At 30.7% G+C, this 21,377-nt stretch overlaps 3 protein-coding genes across 3 annotated transcripts; 2 read left to right on the top strand and 1 right to left on the bottom strand.

Annotated features, from left to right (window-relative positions):
• Positions 1-3,489: 3,489 nt before the first annotated feature.
• On the bottom strand, positions 3,490-5,039 carry LOC148562721 (uncharacterized). The gene is made up of 2 exons (XM_088489762.1): positions 3,839-5,039; positions 3,490-3,524 (listed from the first exon to the last, which is right to left on the bottom strand). The coding sequence occupies exons 1-2, from the start codon at positions 5,037-5,039 to the stop codon at positions 3,490-3,492; spliced, it is 1,236 nt and encodes a 411-aa protein (XP_088345888.1).
• A 4,668-nt stretch (positions 5,040-9,707) lies between these two features.
• LOC107604908 (putative xyloglucan endotransglucosylase/hydrolase protein B) lies at positions 9,708-12,346 on the top strand. The gene is made up of 4 exons (XM_016306622.3): positions 9,708-9,943; positions 10,029-10,129; positions 11,447-11,640; positions 11,790-12,346. Exons 1-4 carry the CDS (start codon positions 9,751-9,753, stop codon positions 12,187-12,189), a joined length of 888 nt encoding a protein of 295 aa, XP_016162108.1. The 5' UTR covers positions 9,708-9,750; the 3' UTR covers positions 12,190-12,346.
• A 5,453-nt stretch (positions 12,347-17,799) lies between these two features.
• Positions 17,800-21,167, top strand: LOC107604909 (xyloglucan endotransglucosylase/hydrolase 1). Its single transcript, XM_016306623.3, has 4 exons — positions 17,800-18,050; positions 18,123-18,223; positions 18,541-18,734; positions 20,494-21,167. The coding sequence occupies exons 1-4, from the start codon at positions 17,852-17,854 to the stop codon at positions 20,891-20,893; spliced, it is 894 nt and encodes a 297-aa protein (XP_016162109.1). The 5' UTR covers positions 17,800-17,851; the 3' UTR covers positions 20,894-21,167.
• Positions 21,168-21,377: the final 210 nt, after the last annotated feature.

Below are 21,377 nucleotides of genomic sequence, written 5' to 3'. Positions count from 1 at the left end.
TTAACAAACTAACTTAATTTTAATTCATTCTTTTAATATACTGTAAAAATCCTGAAAAAGATAAAATATGTCAAGTCCTGTATACCTTTTGTGGAAATGTTAGTTCAGAGAGAGGGAAGGTTCAAGAACAGAGGAAAGTTTACAGAGGAAGCCCTAGGTCAAAGCAAGTTACTTCTGACTAAGGCAAGAAAGAATGAGACTTACAAGAGCAAAAAACTCAAAACTCTAATTACTCCATGTACTATATATACTTCCTTAACTAAATCTGCTAACTAACCGTTCACCACTATTAACAGCTGTATAACAAACTCTTCCAAAACTGCAAAGTGTGTAACTAACTTGCTAATTAATCTGACTCCTCATGTGATAGCCCCTCTCAAGCTGGAATTGGCAAAATCAACCATTCCAAGCTTGCTATGACATCTCTCAAAAAAGCTTGGAGCTAGAGCCTTTGTAAATATGTCTGCAGTTTGGTTTGCAGTGGAGATTGGGAGTAATTTGATAACCTTTTCTTGCCATTTATCTCTCACTATATGACAATCCATCTCAATGTGCTTTGTTCTCTCATGGAAGACTGGGTTTGCTGCAATGTGTAATGCTGATTGGTTGTCGCAATATATGGCTATTGGCTTCTCCAACTTCACTTTCAAGTCTTGCAAGATGTAGGTCAGCCACTGAGCTTCCCTAGTTGCCATTGCTAATGCCCTGTACTCTGCTTCGCATGATGAACTTGCAACTGTATTTTGTTTCTTACTCTTCCAAGATACAATTGAAGTTCCCAAAAAAAAACAATACCCAGATATTGATCTTCTACTATCCGAACATGTCCCCCAATCACTGTCTGAGTATCCCGCTGGCTCTAAGTCTGAATGAGCTGAGAACATCAACCCAAGTGCTGGTGCTCCCTTGAGATACCTTAATACTCTAATGGCAGCTTCAAAGTGTTTATCTGTGGCACAATCCAAGAATTGACTGAGTTTTCCAACTGCATATCCAATCTCCGGTCTGGTGTTGGTCAAGTACAACAGTTTTCCAACTAACTTCCTGTATTCTGAAGTTGAGCTTAATGGAGTTCCAGAATTCTTTGACAATGGCACTGTGTAGTCCATAGGTGTTGAAACTGTTTTGGCTTCGAGTAACCCATACTCTTTGAGAAGGTCGATGCAATATTTTCTCTGACATACAGTGATGCCCCTCCTACATCGAGCCACCTCCAACCCCAAGAAGAATTTAAGCTCTCCCAGGTCCTTGATTCTGAATAGCTCATGCAAGTGATGCTTGATGAATTCAATCTCCCTTAAATCTGTCCCTGTTACAATCAAATCGTCAACATAAACTAAAATAACAGTGAATCCTCCTTTTGAATCTTTAGTGAACAGGCTGTAATCATTTCTGGATTGTTGGAAGCCAACTGCTCTTAGAGCATCACACAACTTTGAATTCCACTGCCTGCTTGCCTGTTTTAGGCCATAAAGAGATCTGTCTAACCTACACACCATGTTTGGTGAAGAAACATTCAACCCGGGTGGAGGTTTCATGTAAACTTCCTCCAAAAGATCACCATGTAAGAAGGCCGTATTTACATCTAGTTGATGTAAGTGCCAATTCTGCACAGCTGCAATGGATAGCACAATCCGCAATGTACTCATCTTCACTACTGGACTATAGGTTTCGAAATAATCAACACCAGCAGTTTGTGTAAAGCCCTGTGCCACCAACCTGGCTTTGTACCTGTCAATGCTACCATCAGAATTCATTTTGAGCTTGAACACCCATTTGCAGCCTACCGCCTTTTTTCCATTAGGTAGAGAAGTCAAAGTCCAAGTCTTATTTTCTTTCAATGCAGAAAGTTCAGCCTCAATTGCCGCTTGCCAACATGGATCACTGATGGCCTCAGCATAGCATTGTGGTTCTTTAATGGGATTTGGCAATAGAGGGTTTGTAGAGTGTTGAATTTGTATATTATGAAATTGAGACTGTGACTCACAAAAGAGAATAGTTGACTCTTCAAAAAAATTTTCAAAAACTTTAGGATAAAAATCTTGTAAAATTCCAGGATTGAATTGAAGATTATTGATGTAGTTGTGATTTATATCCGATGCAGTGGTCATACAATGATAGTCTGCTAAATATGATGGTTTTCTCCTGATCCTATTTGATTGTCTAATGTCTAAGTGTTGATGTGTTTGTGCTGGTGCATTGTATATGATCGAGCTGTCATTTCCAATGGTTTCATGAGATGCTGATGGATAATTGTGCTCTGGTCGTACCACAGAACTTGATAGATGCAGGTCTTGTCTAGTTGAATGAACTAAAGAGCCATGTGATGTATGTGATGAATCATTGAATGAATTAGATGAATGCAAGTATGTTCCATTTGAGTGGTTTAAAGGGGCTTGTGGTGTATGTGAGGGCTCAATGAATGGATCCTCAAAATTTACCATGATACTTGGTTTTGGAGTTAGTGTCATAGTGTCAGATACTTGGTTATTGCCATTGTTGAAATATGATAGAAAGGGAAATTCATGCTCATAGAAGTATGTGTCTCTAGATAAGAATATCTTCTTTTCATTTAAATCATACAAGATGTAACCCTTAACTCCACTTTGATATCCTAGAAACACACACTTCTTTGCTCTTCCATCCAATTTGGATCTGCGAGCGTTCAGCGTTGAGGCATAAACCAAGCACCCAAAGACCTTCAAATAACCCAAGTCTGGTAACTTTCCTTTTAAAATTTGATAAGGTGAAGTGTTTTTCAGCAATGCACTTGGAATCCTATTAATCAAATGAATCGCATGTGCTGCTGCAAAATTCCAAAAACGTTTTGGCAAGTTAGACTGAAACAACAAAGCTCTTGTGACAGTCAAGATATGTTGATGTTTCCTCTCCACAATGCCATTTTGTTGAGGAGTCTCAACACAAGAAGTTTGATGCAAAATTCCTTTTGAAGCAAAAAATTTTAAAAGTTTAAATTCAGGTCCATTATCTGACCTAATGCATTTTATTCTTGTATCAAATTGTGTCTCAATCATGTTTACAAAATTCTGAATTAAAATTCCAGTTTCACTCTTGGTTTTCATGAAGAACAACCAAGTGAACCTACTTTTATCTTCAACTACTGTCAAAAAATATCTATGACCTGACAAAGTTGCTGTACCTATAGGTCCCCATATATCCATGTGCACTATGTCAAACAATTTTTCTGATTTTGTAAGTCTTATTGGAAATGGTAATCTTTTTTGTTTGGCATAGTGACACGGATCACAAGGTTTATTGCAATTTGTGTTTTTCAGGAACTCATAGTCCCTTTTCATTACATTTATTCTCTCATTTGGCAGGTGCCCAAGTCTGAGATGCCACAGAGTGCTTTCAGCAGTTTGTGAGGGTTGTGAGATGTGTGTTGTGAGTGCAGATGCATGCGCAATGTTGTTATGTGTAGCTGGAACAGGAATTAGACTTTCAAATGCATAGAGTCCCATTCTTTGTTCAGCTACACCAATAATCTTCGTGGTAGCTTTGTCCTGAATTTCACAATTATCCTCATCAAAAACCAATTTGCATTTTAAATCTTTAGTCAACTTTGACACAGCAATCAGATTAAACTTAAAGTTTGGTATGAAAAACACATGGTTCAAGAAAAACTGGTCTGAAAACATCACCTTTCCTGCTAATTTGGCTATGGTGTGTGAACCATCTGGCATATTTATCAAAACAGGTTTAATTTCTTCAAGAGTTTGAAAGGACTTAGTTGAAAAAGCAACATGGTTAGTAGCCCCTGAGTCAATTACCCAGGAACCTGGAGAAAATACTGAAAGAGACATGATGTATGAAATACCTTCATTGGATGGAAGAGTTGTGGTATAGATCTGGTTAATGCTATGCCTTGGTTGTGCATCCTGTTGGTTCAAACAGACACTTGGTGCTTCTCTCTGTTCTGAATTAAAATCAAACTTCGAATTTGCTTCACTATCCTTTTGGATTTCATTGCTGATTTCATCACTGTTCTCATCAGCTATCACATTATTGATTGCATTCACACTGCCTCCATTTTTCAAGTGTGGGGGAAATCCATGTTTCCTATAACAAACATCCACCAAATGACCATTCTTGCCACAGAATGTGCAGTACCTTGAGTTTCTTCCACCTCTTCCAGGATTTCCTCTTCCAATTCCTGATCTGCCTCTGCCTCTTCCTCTAAAACCTCCAGAATTTGCCATTAAAATTCTGTCTTCTACCATCTCACCCGCGTTCAGTTGCCTTTCTTGTTGCAGCAATAAAGAAAACGCTTCATCTATACCTGGCAGTGGCTTTGTCATCATGAGCTGCGATCTCGCAGTGGAGAATTGTTCATTCAGCCCCCTTAGGAGCCTCACGACACAAGAATCCTCTTTGTATCCTCTAACCACGCTGTATTCACAATTGCATCTTCCTCTACAGTGAGAGCACTGAGGGATTGGGCGATAGTTATCCAATTCTTCCCAAATTCTTTTCAATTTCGTGTAGTATCCCGTGATCGAGAGATCACCTTGCTTCACAGCGAATAACTCTTCTTCTAGCTCAGCAATTCTGAAGATATCACCTTGTTGATACCTGTGTTGTAGCTCCTTCCAAAGCTCCATGGCTGAATCGATCCATAGTACACTTTGAGCAATTTCTGAACTCAAAGATAGGCTTATCCATGAAATCACATAGGTATTGCACCTTTCCCACGCTTCAAACAAAGAATCACTACTTTCTGGTTTCTCAATTGAGCCATCTATGAATTTTACTTTGTTCTTCGATCTCAACGCACGCCACATCGCTCTTTCCCAAAGATGATAGTTGTTCGCTCCAAGAATTGTAGAGATTAATGGTGTACCTGGACTTTCTCCAGGATGAAGGAAATACGGACTTGTAGGATCCAGAGATGGATTCATCGCTGTTCTGTTATGACTTTGCAAGATATTGATCTGATTCACCAGATTCGCGAGCGTTTGAACGTCAATTGGCGAAAATGGCGATGCTGAGTTGCCTGAGGATGCTGAGTCGCGATCCATGGTTTGAATCTTCAAGGATTCTGGTTCTGCTCAATGCTCCTTCCAATTTTCGCTGTTGATTCCTTCTTTCTCCCTTCCACGCTCACCGCACCATGTGGAAATGTTAGTTCAGAGAGAGGGAAGGTTCAAGAACAGAGGAAAGTTTACAGAGGAAGCCCTAGGTCAAAGCAAGTTACTTCTGACTAAGGCAAGAAAGAATGAGACTTACAAGAGCAAAAAACTCAAAACTCTAATTACTCCATGTACTATATATACTTCCTTAACTAAATCTGCTAACTAACCGTTCACCACTATTAACAGCTGTATAACAAACTCTTCCAAAACTGCAAAGTGTGTAACTAACTTGCTAATTAATCTGACTCCTCATGTGATACCTTTTTTGAATGGTCAAAAAAATAAAAGAAGACACTTATTATCTCTAAACACAAACTATGTAAATTTCTCATGTGTAGAAACTTTTTGACTTCTACACCATAGCATCCATGTTTATGACGCTGCTAAATGCCTAAATCACACGATTGATATATATTTACTTTGATTAAATTTATTGATTTCTTTTTTAAATCCCCCCCCCCCCCCAACCCCCCAAACAAACCAAACACACACACGCACAAAACTTTAGCGTTTATGAATCTACTCCGCCCCATTATTATTGCTACATTGATTCATTCATCAAATAACAAATCGCTTTTAAAGTTATCTTGGTAGTTCTAATAAAATAAAATAAAAAGTTATCTAGGTATTATTACATTATTTAACTTTTAAATTTGTCTAATATAAAGAAAATAACTGACCAATAGTCGCTGATCTGTCTCCAATTACATATTTTGACTTATATCTTCAAATAAAATACAGTTTCTAGATATGCCAATGTCAACTTTTATTCAACTCTAAGAACCTTCCCGTCTCAACTTGCTTGTGTGCTAATGAGTAATAGCTTAAATGGCATAGTCTCCACATACTCAATTAAGAGGTTGTGGATTCAAGTCTCATATCTTTGATAAAAAAAAAAAAAAAAAACTTGCTTGTTTATGTGCCTTCTCCAAATCTTGAATCCTATTTTTCAGAATTTTTTTGTTGTGGGATTCTATTGGTAAACAAATTGCATGTTTAAGCATGATATTTTATAAATTTATGAAATAATTAAATGATTTGCTAAATTTTAGATGTCATAATATAATATTAAATCTTAAAGTCTAATAGGTAGTATACCGGATAACAATAAATAAAATCTGTTACTTAAGGTTAAAACCTAACTATTATATAAATATTTAAATATGGATATAAATTATGAGGGAAATATTACACTACTATCTAATTTTCTTAATTTCCAAAATATTCACCACATAGTCAATTCTCAGAAGATAATATAAAGTTTATGCTTTCGAATATCAAATTCATTATATTATTTAGGTAATACTTTCTTTAGTTAATGTAAAAGAGCTTACTAAAAAAAGAATAATATAATAAGTTGTATTTAATTTTCATGTGATGTAAATATGAAAGAATTTATAGACTAAATATTCAGTTAAATGTTTTTATAGAGATAAAAATAATTAACTTTGATAGGTTCTCATCAGTTATGACTTAAAATAGAAGTGTTTTATAACTAAAGCTCCACATTGCAATTATAGTTACGTTCAATTCAATGTGAGACTCAACTTATGTACACGAGGGAGTTTCCTAAAGCGTTGACATACAATAACAAATATATAAAGGCACCTCATCAATAAGAATCATGATCATGAATAATAAACAAGAAAATCAAGGGTGGTTCTTCAATTCTACACCAACTAATAATGTCTATAATTATTGTTAAATTCCAGTTAATAATGCACAAAAACATACGTAGCTTATCTTAATTAATATAACCAAATCATGTGAGCTTGTTTGCAGGTTCCTCTAACGCGCCACAATCTTAAATTAATAAATTAAAGTTGTATCCAGTTTATTAATTTGTACCCAACTCATGCATGTTCATTCCCACATGCATTGCTTTTCTTTTCTGTTTTCATGAGATTTTATCTAATTAATTATGTTGTTAATAATTAAGAGAACAATATTTTTATTCAGATCAACAAAATTAAGGCTGGAGCAACACTTGAACACAAACTAAATTTGTGTCCAAATTTAAATTGTGCTAAAGCAATAAGACTACATTTATTCTATAAATAGGATAAGATAAAATACTAATAATAAAATATAAATGATAGATATATAAAATTTAATATTTTTATATTTTATTTAATAATAAATTAAATAAAAAAAATAAATTATGAGAATTTAATTTATTCTTTTTTTTATACAAAAGCTTTAAAAAATAAAAATATAATGATAAAAAACTAATAAAAATAACAAAAAAATATATAAAAATATGTCATATTTTTTGTTAATATCTTTGTCTCCTTCTTGTTTTGTATTCTTTTTATAAAAAAATATAAAATATATTAATTTAATATTTTAAAATATAATATTTATATTTATATTTTATCTATTAAATATAATTTTTTATCTTTATATCTTTATTTTAGTGTTTTATTTTTATAAACAAACGTAGATAGAGAGTCTAAAATCAAGAAAATTTTAAATTAAGGAATTAAATGAGAAACAAAAAAAGAATTTGGCACCACATCTTGACACCATTAGTGAAGTTCGCATTGGACCTCATGTTTGAGAGGGAGATTATTGAATTTTAATTGTGAGTATATAATTTATATATATAACAGAATTGTTATACATTTAAGTATATTTTTATTTAAATAGGTTTAATAGCAACAAAAATTATTCTCGTTAAAAGAGCCTAATTCTCACGCTCGCTTCTTTTAAATTCGCGCAGATTCTTCTTCCGAATTTGCACACGCAAGTTTTTCTTTTTTCCTTCTTCTTCTCTTCCTCTTTTTTCTCTTTCTCCTTCTTCTTCTTTTTTATCGTCGTCACTAATAACACTAACATTTTGCAAACGTCTTTATTAGTTCTGATTTTTTCTGTTGTCTTCATTAAATAATTTCAGTTTATTTCTTAATTTATTTCGGTTTATTAATTTGTGTGTTAATTATCGGTTCATTTGTGTATTAATTTCGGTTCACTTGATGCTACTGATAAGTATTAGCCAAACTTTTTATTCACAAGTGAACCAAAATTAACACACAAATGAACCGAAATTAATTCACAAATGAACCAAAATAAACTAAAAAATGAACTGAAATTATTTAATGATGGCACCAGAGAAAATCAGAACCAATAAATATATTAGCAAAATATTGGTGTTGTTCGTGATGATGATAACGAAAGAGAAGAAGAAGAATCTGCGTGTGCAAAAAAGAAAAACAAAATTGAATCATGAACAAAAACACATCCAAATCCATCAAGTGATTTTGCAGCATTATATATTTCTTCTTTCTTTATTTGATTAGATGAACAAGACAAAAAAAGAAGAACATGATGAGAAGTTTGAGGAATTTTTTCTTCTTGTTTCTTTTTTTTTGTTTGATTTTTCTTCTCTTTTTCTTGATTTTATTCCTCTCGAAATAGTGAAACAAAAAGAATCATAACAAAATAATCTACTGAGAAATGAACCGAAATTATATTTAGAGATGAATTGAAATTATATTTAGAATGAACTGAAATTACTTACTGATTTTAGTTCATTCTAATTATAATCAGTTTATTTCTGAATATAATTTTGATTCATTTCTGTTCTGCACAATTTAAAACTCTTTCTCCTCATCTTCTACTGCTTCTTCACCAGGGAGAGAAGGAGGAAAAGAAAAAAATATAGCAGTAACAACAACAAAAGAATGACGATAAGAAAAAAACACGCGAAGAAGAAGGAACGCGAAAAAGAAGAAAGAGAATGGGGAGGAGGAGGAGGAGGAACGCGACGAAGAGCGTGAGGGAAGAAGAAAGCGAGAAAAATACGTGATCTAAAATCACTTGGATGAACTTGGATGCTAAAATTGCTTGGATGTGAAGAATATCTCTATATGTAATATGGAAGACCCATATAAATGTTAAATTATTTTTACTAAATTATGTATGTAAATTCTGAAAAATGTGAGTATAAAACTGTATTAATTTATGTAAACAAAATTTTGATAAAAATAAATATAAATTATATATATTTTTTATGTGTAAAATATCTGTAAATATGAGTGTAAATTATTACAAAAAAATATATTGTTCTTTAAGAGAAAAAGGAAGAGAAGAGGAGGGTTTCAAGAGTTACTCTAAAATAAAGTTCAATTCATATCATTGGACTTAATAATAACATTTCCACCTGAAAAGAACACAAAGTTGAGGAATGTGAAAGGGCAAGAATGTGGTTTTGTAACCCTACATGGAAATGAAGTTGATATATACCAAGTCTTTGACTATATATCTAGAAGACTATATATATATATTGATGATTAGATGACAGAAGAGGTATAATAAACAAACATACATGTCATGGCGTCTAACTTCAGTTACGTAACTCAAATATCCCAAATAAGTAGGCATATACATCAATCATATATACCTAAGAGAAAAATTAATTAATTAATTAATATTAACTATTAATTATCAGAGCAGAGGAATTAGGGTCGTCCAAGGTAGGTTCTATCTAATGCTATAAACTTGTATATATATATATGGTTGCATTGGATCAGCTTCCACAGAAAAAAGGTTGAGAAGACACAAATAAACTAATTAAATATATAATAAGAAATATATAATGGGTTATTATTCTTTGTGGAGTGTTTGTTGTGTGATATTGGCATGGTTTGTTTCAGTTGGAATATGCAGCACACCAAGGAGACCCATGGCGGTTCCATTTGGAAGAAACTATGTTCCAACTTGGGCTTATGATCACATCAAATACTTGAATTCTGGTTATGATGCTCAGCTTCTTCTTGACAAGTACACTGGTCAGTTATTATTATTATTGTGATATATACTCCCATAATATAATTCCTTAAATTAATTAACATTTTTTAGTGTTAATTGGAGCAGGTACTGGGTTCCAATCCAAAGGTTCATACTTGTTTGGTCACTTCAGCATGGATATAAAGATGGTTGCTGGAGATTCTGCTGGAACAGTAACTGCTTTCTACGTATGCAAATTAAATTTATCACTTTATTAGTTCAAATGCGTTGACTAATAATTACAATGATGTTGGGATCAAGTTTTTCCACGTGTCTTTTTATAAAATTATTATATTTTCGTTTTTTAAAACAGTATATGATAATTTGTTTAAAAATGTTTTATTAAATTTTATAGCTAGTATTTTGCTAAACTACTCAATTCGATTCAGTTATTAGTTAGGTCATCGTTAAGTCCAAATTTTTTTTATACATGCGATCAACCATAAGTTACTTGCGCACATCTAAGGTCTATGTAATTTTTTGTTTTAAAAAATATTATATGCAAATAAAAAAATTCATCACTATATATTTATATATAAAAATATATAAATATATATGTTAATTTAACTTATTTTTAATATATATTCTATATTTTAACACTATTTTAAAAATATTCATAGATTGGACCGGCCTTACTCTAAAAAGTTACCAAATTTATTTTGATCCAATTCGAAGTGATCCGAGTTATTTAATTTATTTTAATTATTTTAAAATAAGAATAATATCGTATAATATAAAATCTATTAATTGAAATATAAAAGTATAATATGATGTTACTAATTTCACTCTAAATATATATTTTTATTATAAAAAATAAATCAAACTGAAACTTAACATAAAAATAACATTAGATAAAAATAATAAATCTAAATTTGATAAAATATGTCTCGAATTCGATCTGGATTTCAGATCAGATTAGGTCTTAATACCCTTAATATATTATATATGAATAATTAATTTAGCAACTAATTTTTTTGTATAAATATATTATAATTGCTTTATTTTATAGCAGAACCAAATTATACCAACAAAAAGTCAATTCTTTTCAATCGGATAATACTAAATAAGGAAGGGATAAATTCACCAATATTTCCCTTATTATGTTCTATTTTCTCTCTTTACTTTTAGTTCTTTCTTTCTCTCCATGATACCAAACTACCTTTTCGACATGGTTTGTTTTTTAGGCACTTTTAGGACATGGTCGATTTAACTTTAGCCCTATGGAAAAACAACTTTCTCATAATTTATTTATTATGATTTTTTTTTTTCAATAATTTGACCTCAACATTGTAAAGAAGTTACTCAAATAAAGATGTTAAAAATATTTTTTATTTTATGAAAATATTTTATATAAAAATATAATTTATTTATTTAGCTACACTTTAAATAAAAATAACACTTTTATAACATATCAAAGTCTAATTCTACAATTCATCATGCCATTTTGCTTACTAAAAAAAATGGTTAAATAAGTAATATTTTGCGTGATTGACATGATGATGCAGTTATCTTCCCTAGGGACAGAGCATGATGAGATAGACTTTGAGTTCTTAGGTAACAGAACAGGACAACCTTACATTTTGCAAACAAATGTATTCACCGGTGGCAAAGGCGATAGAGAACAAAGAATCTATCTCTGGTTTGATCCTACCAAAGAATACCACAGATATTCAGTTCTATGGAACTTGTATCAAATTGTGTAAGTACTCCCCCTAAATTAAACCAATCTTAGTCTTATTAGGATGATTCATATTAAATCATTAAAAAAAGATGTAAAAGCAAAAGTATATCTCTCTACATGGTTTGAAAGTGACAAGAATTGTAATGTGGGGGTGCATACATACACAGATTCTTTGTGGACAACATCCCAATTAGGGTGTTCAAGAACAACAAGCGCATGGGTGTGAAATTCCCATTTAACCAACCAATGAAGATCTACAACAGCCTATGGAACGCAGATGATTGGGCCACAAGGGGTGGTTTGGAGAAAACAGATTGGTCGAAAGCACCATTCATAGCTTCCTACAAAGGCTTCCACATTGATGGCTGTGAAACCTCCGTTGAAGCCAAGTTCTGTTCCACTCAAGGTAAGAGATGGTGGGACCAACAAGAATTCAGAGACCTTGATTCTTATCAATGGAGGAGGCTTAGATGGGTCAGAAGGAGATTCACCATTTATAATTATTGCAGTGATAGAACAAGGTACCCTCAGATGCCACCTGAATGCAGAACAAACGGTGACTATTGATATGTCAATCAATTTTAATTGAATTTTTATGTCATTAATAATGTTTCAATTGATAAGAGTTTTTTCTTTGTATATTTTATTGCTCATTTTTCCCATATATGTACGCACGCATTCATCATTATTTCATCAATAAAATGCCAATTTGTTCTATGTATTATGTAAAAATGTAAATAAAGGAGTGGACCGTGAATATATATGATTTTATTTAGGACAAATTAATTTTTAATCTTTAACAATATCAGACAAATTAGTAATTAAGAAAATTAAAATTCAAATTGCTCTCAAATATATTTAAAAAAAGTGACAAAATAATCGTTAATTTTCAATTAAAAAGCAGTATGATTGGGAATTGAATTCTTGAAAATTTAAAAATAAAAATAATTAAAACAATTCAAGGTATTACTCTATAATATTTGAGGGGCGGAGACCCACTTACATAAAGGATATATTTTCAACCATTTAGCAGTGAGTGCAAGATAGGAAATGTCTACATAAGATGTACATATAAAAATAAAAATACTAGTTCATATAACATTGAGGAAATGTCTACATAAGATGTACATTCGTTCTTCCTATTTAATTTTCTGTCCACCCCGTGCTATGTTTCACTCATTTGTAGGGTTTACTTGTATTGGTGAGGGTTTAAATCCCACAAAATTATAGTTTCAATCTATTTTTCTTTTAAATTCTACACTATTTTTTTTATTTCCAAATTCTAATAATAAAACTATAATGTGTTGATAAACAGTATTGGTTGTTTAATATATTTTATTATCTTTTATAATATTTTTACAAATTTTTCTTAGAGCTTAGCCGACGACAAATAATGACTATCAAATGAAGCATTGGACCTCCAATAGATTGGATCATTTTTAATTATAAGTATCACAAATTCATATATATTATATATTTACACACATATTTAATTAATTGTAATATTAATATTATATTAAAAGACATTATATATTAACAAAAATGTCAAGTTAAGTATAGTAAAACTAGTGACAGTTGGGCCCAATCCCATATGTAATGTATTGTTTAAAATTTGAGTTGCAGCAAATTCTATTTCTACTCCCCAAAGAGGACACTTGCAGCACGTTGCTGCTTCATCCATTTTCGATCTTGAAGCCCACTTTGCCTTGGAAGTCCAAGCAAGTATGAATTTTAAAAACATAGTTGGTTTGTTGAAAGTAAAAATAAATAAATAAAGGTAGTAGTTGTGATTTTGATTTTTGAATGGGAATTCTTTCCGACATATTGGCTCACTATTCAATGGTTCAATGTACTGCACAGTTATTGAGGCTCGGTACATGTCAGCTAACTTTATCTACATTTTAAATCAGTACAATATTTTAGAAAATTAAAAATAGAAAAAATCATTATTTGTTTCGAAATATATCTCTTATATATTATAATATTCGGTACCTACTTACGTGATCATTTATAGTTAATTGATTATATAAAATATATATTAAAAATATATAAAATAATATATATTTGTGTATGTGTGTATAAAATATAAATTTATGATATCAATTTATAATTGAGTTTGATATTTATTTTGATTTTGAGAATAAGATAAAATATTTAAAATAAGCACAAAAATAGAGATATAAAAATTAATATTTTATTTTTAATTTAATGATAAATAAAATATAAACAAATAAATTATGAAAGTTTAATTTAATTTTATTTTTTCATGCAAAAAGTTTAGAAAAAAATATAATAATAAAAATTAATAGGAATAATAAAAAAAATAAAAAAATTAAGTTGGGTCATTTTTTTTTTTTGTATATTTTCTGTTACAATAAACACAAAATATTAATATCTTTGGATATCGTATATGTATTTATATCTTATCTATTAAACATGATTTTATGTCTTTATATTTATGTTTCAATGTTTTATGACACTGCAATATTTATTATTGAAAAAGAATATGAATTAATATTTTAGACATCACAAAGTATAATGAGAATGTATCATTTCATTTTTTTTTAATTGATCTTGTAAAATGTGACTAAGGAAAAAATATGTGACAAAAAGTCTTATGTATAAGATTACATTTTATAAAATTAACTGAAAAAAATTAAAAATATTCATTTTTAATATAGACAGCAAACATTTGAATCAACTATTTTCAGTTTTTTCTTTTTTTTTTTTTTGGTTAAATTTACCTTTTTTTTTATTAATTATCATCATTTTCACTCACACGTATATATAATCTCTTCTTCTTTTTTTATTTTCTTTTTCACTCTACGCTTCTCATGCCTTCTTTCTTCCTCCTTTCTCATTATTCCACCTTCTCCCTTACACGAAATATTTGACAGATTTTTTATTTCGAGCAAATGCTGATAGCTAGTGAGAAGATTTAAAATTGCTTCCCTTCAATGACGAAAGTTCAATGAACCTACGACATCTTTTATGTGTTTTTGCTGTTGTGACAATGATTGATCATGTTCCATCATAACAACCTTCACATTTTTCTGAATCTGTCGTCATTGTGCAAGCTTTATGTACTCGAGTCACTATAAGAAACTCATTTAAAAGTATTTTTTCTTCTTTTACTTGCGTATAGAACAATGTCCTTGCCACATATCATTCTAGTGAAGTCATAGCTCTTATTTCAGCGTTTCATACAATACTTTGGATCTTTCAAGTTTTCAGGAGTTGGTGATTCTCTATCTGCTCTGAGGTTCAATGTTCCATCCTCAAACCACCTGTCTACGACCACTGTGACTTAATCTCTAGAGAGGGATAGTGAGGGTGGAGAACTATTTCTACTAGAACCTCTAGAATAAGAATGCCTTCTACTCCTACCATCAACAGAACACACCATTAGAGAAAAAATTTCTTTAAATATCCTTCCATTATGTTTTATTGCCTCAGTCATGTCAGATGCTCTCTTCAAAAATTTAAAGAAAGTGTTTATGTTGCTCATAGAAAGATAAATTTGTAACCCATATTCTACGTTTTTAATATATCTATACATCGATTATGGTTCTGAGAGGGTGTCAATGCAAAGTAAGGTTAGATTTCTATTTCTTTTGATAAATACCACCAATCATTTTTCTTGCTTCTGTTTCACTCTTCCCAAGTTCATGATATGCATAGAGGGTTCCTCCTCCAGGAACTTTTATAATTCTATCAACAATCACTAAGTGTTGATGCTATTGGTCTTTAGTTTGGCACACTAGGTGACTGTCCTTCTCATCAACGACTTAAATCCCCTGATCTTGAGTTCTTAATGATTTCTGAACACCCCGAGATCATTTAAAAATAATAAGATGTATTCTTTGACACTTTTTATACTATCAAACTTGCAAAAGGTAGGCAGTTGGTATCCCTTAAAGTATAATTGTGTCAGAATATGATATCCAAATGGTGGGTTTATTCTCAAGTGGGCTTATTTGTTTCTCTTTTGTCCTTTAGAATGTGTGACAACTCCCTGTAAGTGACAATGGTATTCTCTTCTTCCTCCATATGCTCTTGATTTATGGTTGCGGGTGGCAAAAAGGTTCTATACCTTATTTGGTCCGTAGCCATCATTTTAATGATCAAAGTTTACATCTTTTTTGATTGTCTATCATATTATTGTACACGTGAGTAAGAATGGTAATGTTGGTATGCAGACTAGTAGTAATTTTAGTATTGGGTGTGAACAAATTTCTATGGACAAAAGCTCCTCTTTCTAGTGCACCCAGAGTTTTCTGCTCCATGTGTTTCTCTTTTTGATTGTGCTTGTCCTTATCTTGGGGTGTTCCTAAGCTAAGATTGAGGTTTTGAGGAGTTATCAAACATCGTCTGGGTGGTTGATTCTACCTAGAGTGAGGGCTACTAGACTCTATCATTGCATTGAAATGTTCCTCCCCATTGAGTCACAAAATGATTCGGGTGTAGTTTTGTGAAAATAGATTAAGTAAGGAAAGATTAAGAGGAGAGATTAGGAGTAGGTAAATTTATGAGAAAAATACTTTTATTAGTGACAAATAAGCAACACAAGAACTAAATATGAGAAATAATGGTGGAGAACAAGTGTTGAGGCGTTCACTAATGCCACAAGAGAATGAATGAGCTGTTTTAAAGTGGATAAGGGTTAAGTAGAACTTATTGTCGATTATTCTATTAGAACAGCCAAATGCTAATTTTATAAATTCTCTTGTTTGAATTGGATGAACAAAGTGAAGAACAATGAGAAGAATTAGAGGAGAGCAAAGGATACAGATGATCTCTCCAATTTTTAGAAAAAAAATTTCTTGAGAGAAGTGGGTTGAGATCATTTATAGTCTCAAGCCATTTTAAAGGGAGACTACATTGTCCAATGATTACAATGTCATATGTTACTAAATAAGATAGTTGGCAGAAGATGTTTTGGATGTTCCCATTATTTTAATTCTCTTTAACTAAAAAATGGGTATAAGAAAGAAGTTTATCTCCACAAGTTAAGGTAGCAGTTTTGACACTGCTCCGGATATTTGTTTTTAAAAAAAATGTCTAAATAAAAGGATGCTCATGGCATGTAACATTAATGAAAAAATATCTAGTTTAGTCATTTCGAATACTTTAAATCCAACTAATCCATTTCTACCTATTTACTTTCCTCAAAAATAAAAATTTAACTCCTTATAGTATTCTTTTTGAATTTCTTCCTTTTGGCTCAACACCAATAAAAAGAATTTTACTCTTTTTTGGCTATAATTTGGACCATTTTAAAATTATTCATACATAATAAAATTGCATTTTTGATGTACAATCACTAAATATACTCTTTAGATAGACATCTTTGCATTTTGAACATGTCAAATGTTATTAATAGAACCGTTATCATATCATTATATGTGACTGAACCATGTCAACACGTACCACTAATAGTTTATGTCCTCAAAATACACAAAAAATTCATAACAGTATAAATGAATAAAGGACTAATGTGGTCACTTTTGCTAATTTTAATGACCTAATTATTATAATTAGAATCTCAAAAATTATTTTAATATCCAGATCAATCTTAAAAATCACTTTAGAATTTAAATCAGTTAATTTTCACTATCACTTTTCTTGTCATTTTTTTCAATAAAAACAACTAAATCACTTTATGCATGTTTGTTCAAATTAATTTCTTTCAACCCAAAAGAAAATTGATCAACATTATGCTACAGTACAAGAGCTACCTTCAAAGATAGAGCATCACCAACGCATAAGTTTTGGTTACTTTTAGTATAAAATTTTCTAAATGTAATTCATTATTAAGTTAATGAGATATTGATAGTTAATACTCAACTGAAAGAGATAGTATTCATTTTTTCAAGAATAGTAAAATTATCACCAAGAGTCGGAAAGAGAGTATTTAGATTTTCACGTTTACCACTTCACACTGTGACAATAATAATAATAATAATAAAATTTTACCAATCCTAAGAAACGAATTAGATATATAACATTTAATTAAGCAAGCTAAAACATTTAATACTAGACTATATGGTGTAATGTGTAAGATCCAAATAAAAAGGCAAAGACATAGGAACGTTCATTGCATCCCCCCACGCCCCCACCCCAAAAAACAATAAAAAGAAAAAAGAAAAAAAACAAGAGTCCAAGTTGCTATATATAGGGGGCATGGTATAGCCTTGAAGTGTCACAAGTTTGAAAAGAAAAATAGAAAATGGGTTCAAGGCGTGTAGGTGTATTGACCCTAAGTCTTGTTGTTGTAGCGTCACTGGTGTCCGCTGCAATGTGCGGCGTTCCCAGAAGGCCCGTTGATGTTCAATTCGGCCGTAACTATGTTCCCACTTGGGCCTTTGACCACATCAAATACTTCAATGGCGGTTCTGAGATTCAGCTCCATCTTGATAAATATACTGGTAATAATATAACTCCATTATTATTATTATTAATGTTTAAATGTTAATTAATTAACTGTTGAAAATGAACAGGCACTGGATTCCAGTCCAAAGGTTCATACTTGTTTGGTCACTTCAGCATGTACATCAAGATGGTTCCTGGTGATTCCGCTGGCACTGTAACCGCTTTCTATGTAAGATTCAAAAACTAAAATAAAATAAATAAACTTTTCTCTTTTTTTCATTTTTTTTTTCTTTGCTGGAACTTTTTAATAAAATAAAAGATTAAACAAATCTTATTTTAAAAAGAATATATTTTGTTATTTTTTTTAAAAAAAATGGGATTTGTTTTTCTTATGCTACTAATTGAGACCTAATAAATTTGTCTAGTGTGAGACTGTGAGTGTGTTGTTATGTAGTTATAATGTGTCTGAAGTCTGAACTCTGAACATTGGTTGGTTGGTTGGTTGGTGTGGGAATGAATGTGATTTTGAATATTGACATAACACAGTTGTCTTCACAAACTGCGGAGCATGATGAAATAGACTTTGAGTTCTTGGGGAACAGAACAGGACAACCTTACATATTGCAAACCAATGTGTTCACCGGAGGTAAAGGTGATAGAGAACAGAGAATCTATCTCTGGTTTGATCCCACCAAAGAATACCACAGATATTCAGTTCTATGGAACTTGTATCAAGTTGTGTAAGTAATCTCAACTCATTCTCGTTAACATTTTGAGTAATGATACATATCCACATTTTTTTTGAATCGAGTTTAACCAAATTAAACTGTAAGACTTGAAATAATATTATTTATAATTAATTTTTGTTTTAAATTAGTTAGACTTAATTAACAAAAATATTTAAATGTGTAGTATTATTTTAACATTTTATATATACACTTCATTTATAAAAATATTTTCTGTGTTCTATAAATTTAACTTCTTTTTAATGAAAATCGGTTTAATTAAGAAGACTAACATTTTTTTCAATATACGAGAGTGGGAAGGAAAGATGGATATAATAAAGTTAACTAAATTTTAAAATGATTCTTAACATTTTTTATATGTAAATATATTATTTCATCTATGCATTCCTTCAATTTATCTGTATTTATAATAAAATGTTTCCTATCGATCTTATTTTTCCTTTTGTTAATCTAGTATATTAGTATATATATATTCCAAATATATATTAATTTAAGTGTGTAAATAACATTATCTTTCTATCTTTAAGAAGGAACAAAAAAAAAAAAAAACAGCATGTGAATGGCGAGACATCTAGTTAATACTTAATAGTTAAAAATTTTACAGGTGAAATCTTTATTACCTAAAGGGGATCATCATTTCTCCCAATGTGGGACCTAAAATCTTTACATAAAATCTTTCACGTGCCTTGTGTTTTTTCATTTTATTTTAATTTTAATTTTACTTTCAAGCTGGATCTCGCAACTTTCAAGCTTCTACTATATATATATAAGTATAAAATTTCTACTTTCTGTTTAATTATAATTATTTTTCATTAATTAATTAATATAAAGAAAAAATCACCATTCTTCTTCTATGTATTATAATTTTTTCTCAAAATGTTACGAAAGATGAAAAAAGAGTGGGACCTAACCGAAATGAAATGATGATGATGTGTGTTGGAAGGAGGGTAGAATTTTCAAAAGGAAAAGAAAATATTTACAAAAGACAAAGTCACACGTATCCTTTTCACTATTACAAGCATCGTACTCCCCCCATAATAATTTTGCTAATTTTCTCGTAAAGAAAGGTCCTTTTAGGGTGTTGGTTTGTTTTTTTCTTTTATTTTTAACATTTTATTTTAAATCCTAACACTCATTTTTTATATATAGAGTCTTACAGATTTTGTCACTTCAGTATCATAGAAACTTAGTAATAGATGTTGTCACTTCAATATAAAAAAATTTGATCAAATTTAAATGATATATTAATTTAATAAAATGTCGTTATCCTCTCTCTAAAAACTTATGTGAAAGAAGCACAAATAAGCCTCTAATTTTTTATTACAAAAATAAATACATTTTTCATCAAATTAAAATATTAGTAATAAATCTGTAATATTTTATAAATGGGAGATACATAAATAATTATTTGAATTAGCACCAAAGAATTTAGAAAAATATTAGGAGATCATCAGAATTTATTATTTTTAATTATTATTTAGTCACTAATTTAATTTTTTTAATTTAATAATTTAAAAAACATACTTTATCCAATATTTTCAAATAATGATAGAATTCTGATGGCTATCTAGTATTTCTTGAAAGATTTATATGATTTCTTTTACAAAAATTAAGAATTTATTTATATTTAAATTTAGTAAAAATTTTATTTATGTTTGAAATAAAATATTAGAGATTTATTTGTGATTTTATGTAATTAATATGATTCCGAGAGAGATTAAATGGAAAGAAAATTTGTGTATATGAAAAACAGGTTCTTTGTGGATGATGTACCAATTAGGGTGTTCAAGAACTGCAAGGACTTGGGTGTGAAATTCCCATTTGACCAACCAATGAAAATCTACAACAGCTTATGGAACGCAGATGATTGGGCCACAAGGGGTGGTTTGGAGAAAACAGATTGGTCGAAAGCACCATTCATAGCTTCCTACAAAGGCTTCCACATTGATGGTTGTGAAGCCTCCGTTGAAGCCAAGTTCTGTTCCACTCAAGGTAAGAGATGGTGGGACCAACAAGAATTCAGAGACCTTGATGCTCTTCAATGGAGGAGGCTTAGATGGGTTCGCCAGAAGTTCACTATTTACAACTATTGCAATGATAGAAAGCGTTACCCTACTCTTCCTCCTGAATGCTCTAGAGACCGTGACATTTAATTTAAGAATATAATATAACATTATAAGATATGTGATTTCTTATACTTTATATTATATTCTTATTTTATGCATTATTGGTTCTCTTATTTGCTTTCCTATTGTTGTATTGGTTATATTTACCACTTACCTTACCACATTATTATCATCATTTATTGTCATGAGAGCTATGTAATTAAGAAGTGGAGGTTGAACTTGAACACAGACTCAGTAGCCTCTCTCTCTCCCACATTCTGTAATGTATTTTACTTATTTTTATATCACTATATATTATACACTTCTACTTCTCTTTCTTGGATTGACGGAGGATAATGATAACTCTAAATTCTAAAAAGCTCTACCACCATATCATACACGATTTTTAAAAAATAAAATAAAATTTCAAGGTTTTTAGTGTGACAGTCACGGCTTCATGTGGAGCTTCAGATAATTAGTTTTAATTTAACTAATTTTACTCTTAAGATTTGATGGTCTTCATCATATTTTG

Source organism: Arachis ipaensis, chromosome B6, assembly GCF_059453495.1.
Source record: "Arachis ipaensis isolate K30076 ecotype BB chromosome B6, ASM5945349v1, whole genome shotgun sequence".
NCBI lineage: Eukaryota > Viridiplantae > Streptophyta > Magnoliopsida > Fabales > Fabaceae > Arachis > Arachis ipaensis.
The sequence above is the reverse complement of the archived record's forward strand: the minus strand, read 5'-3'. Positions and strand labels throughout refer to the sequence as shown.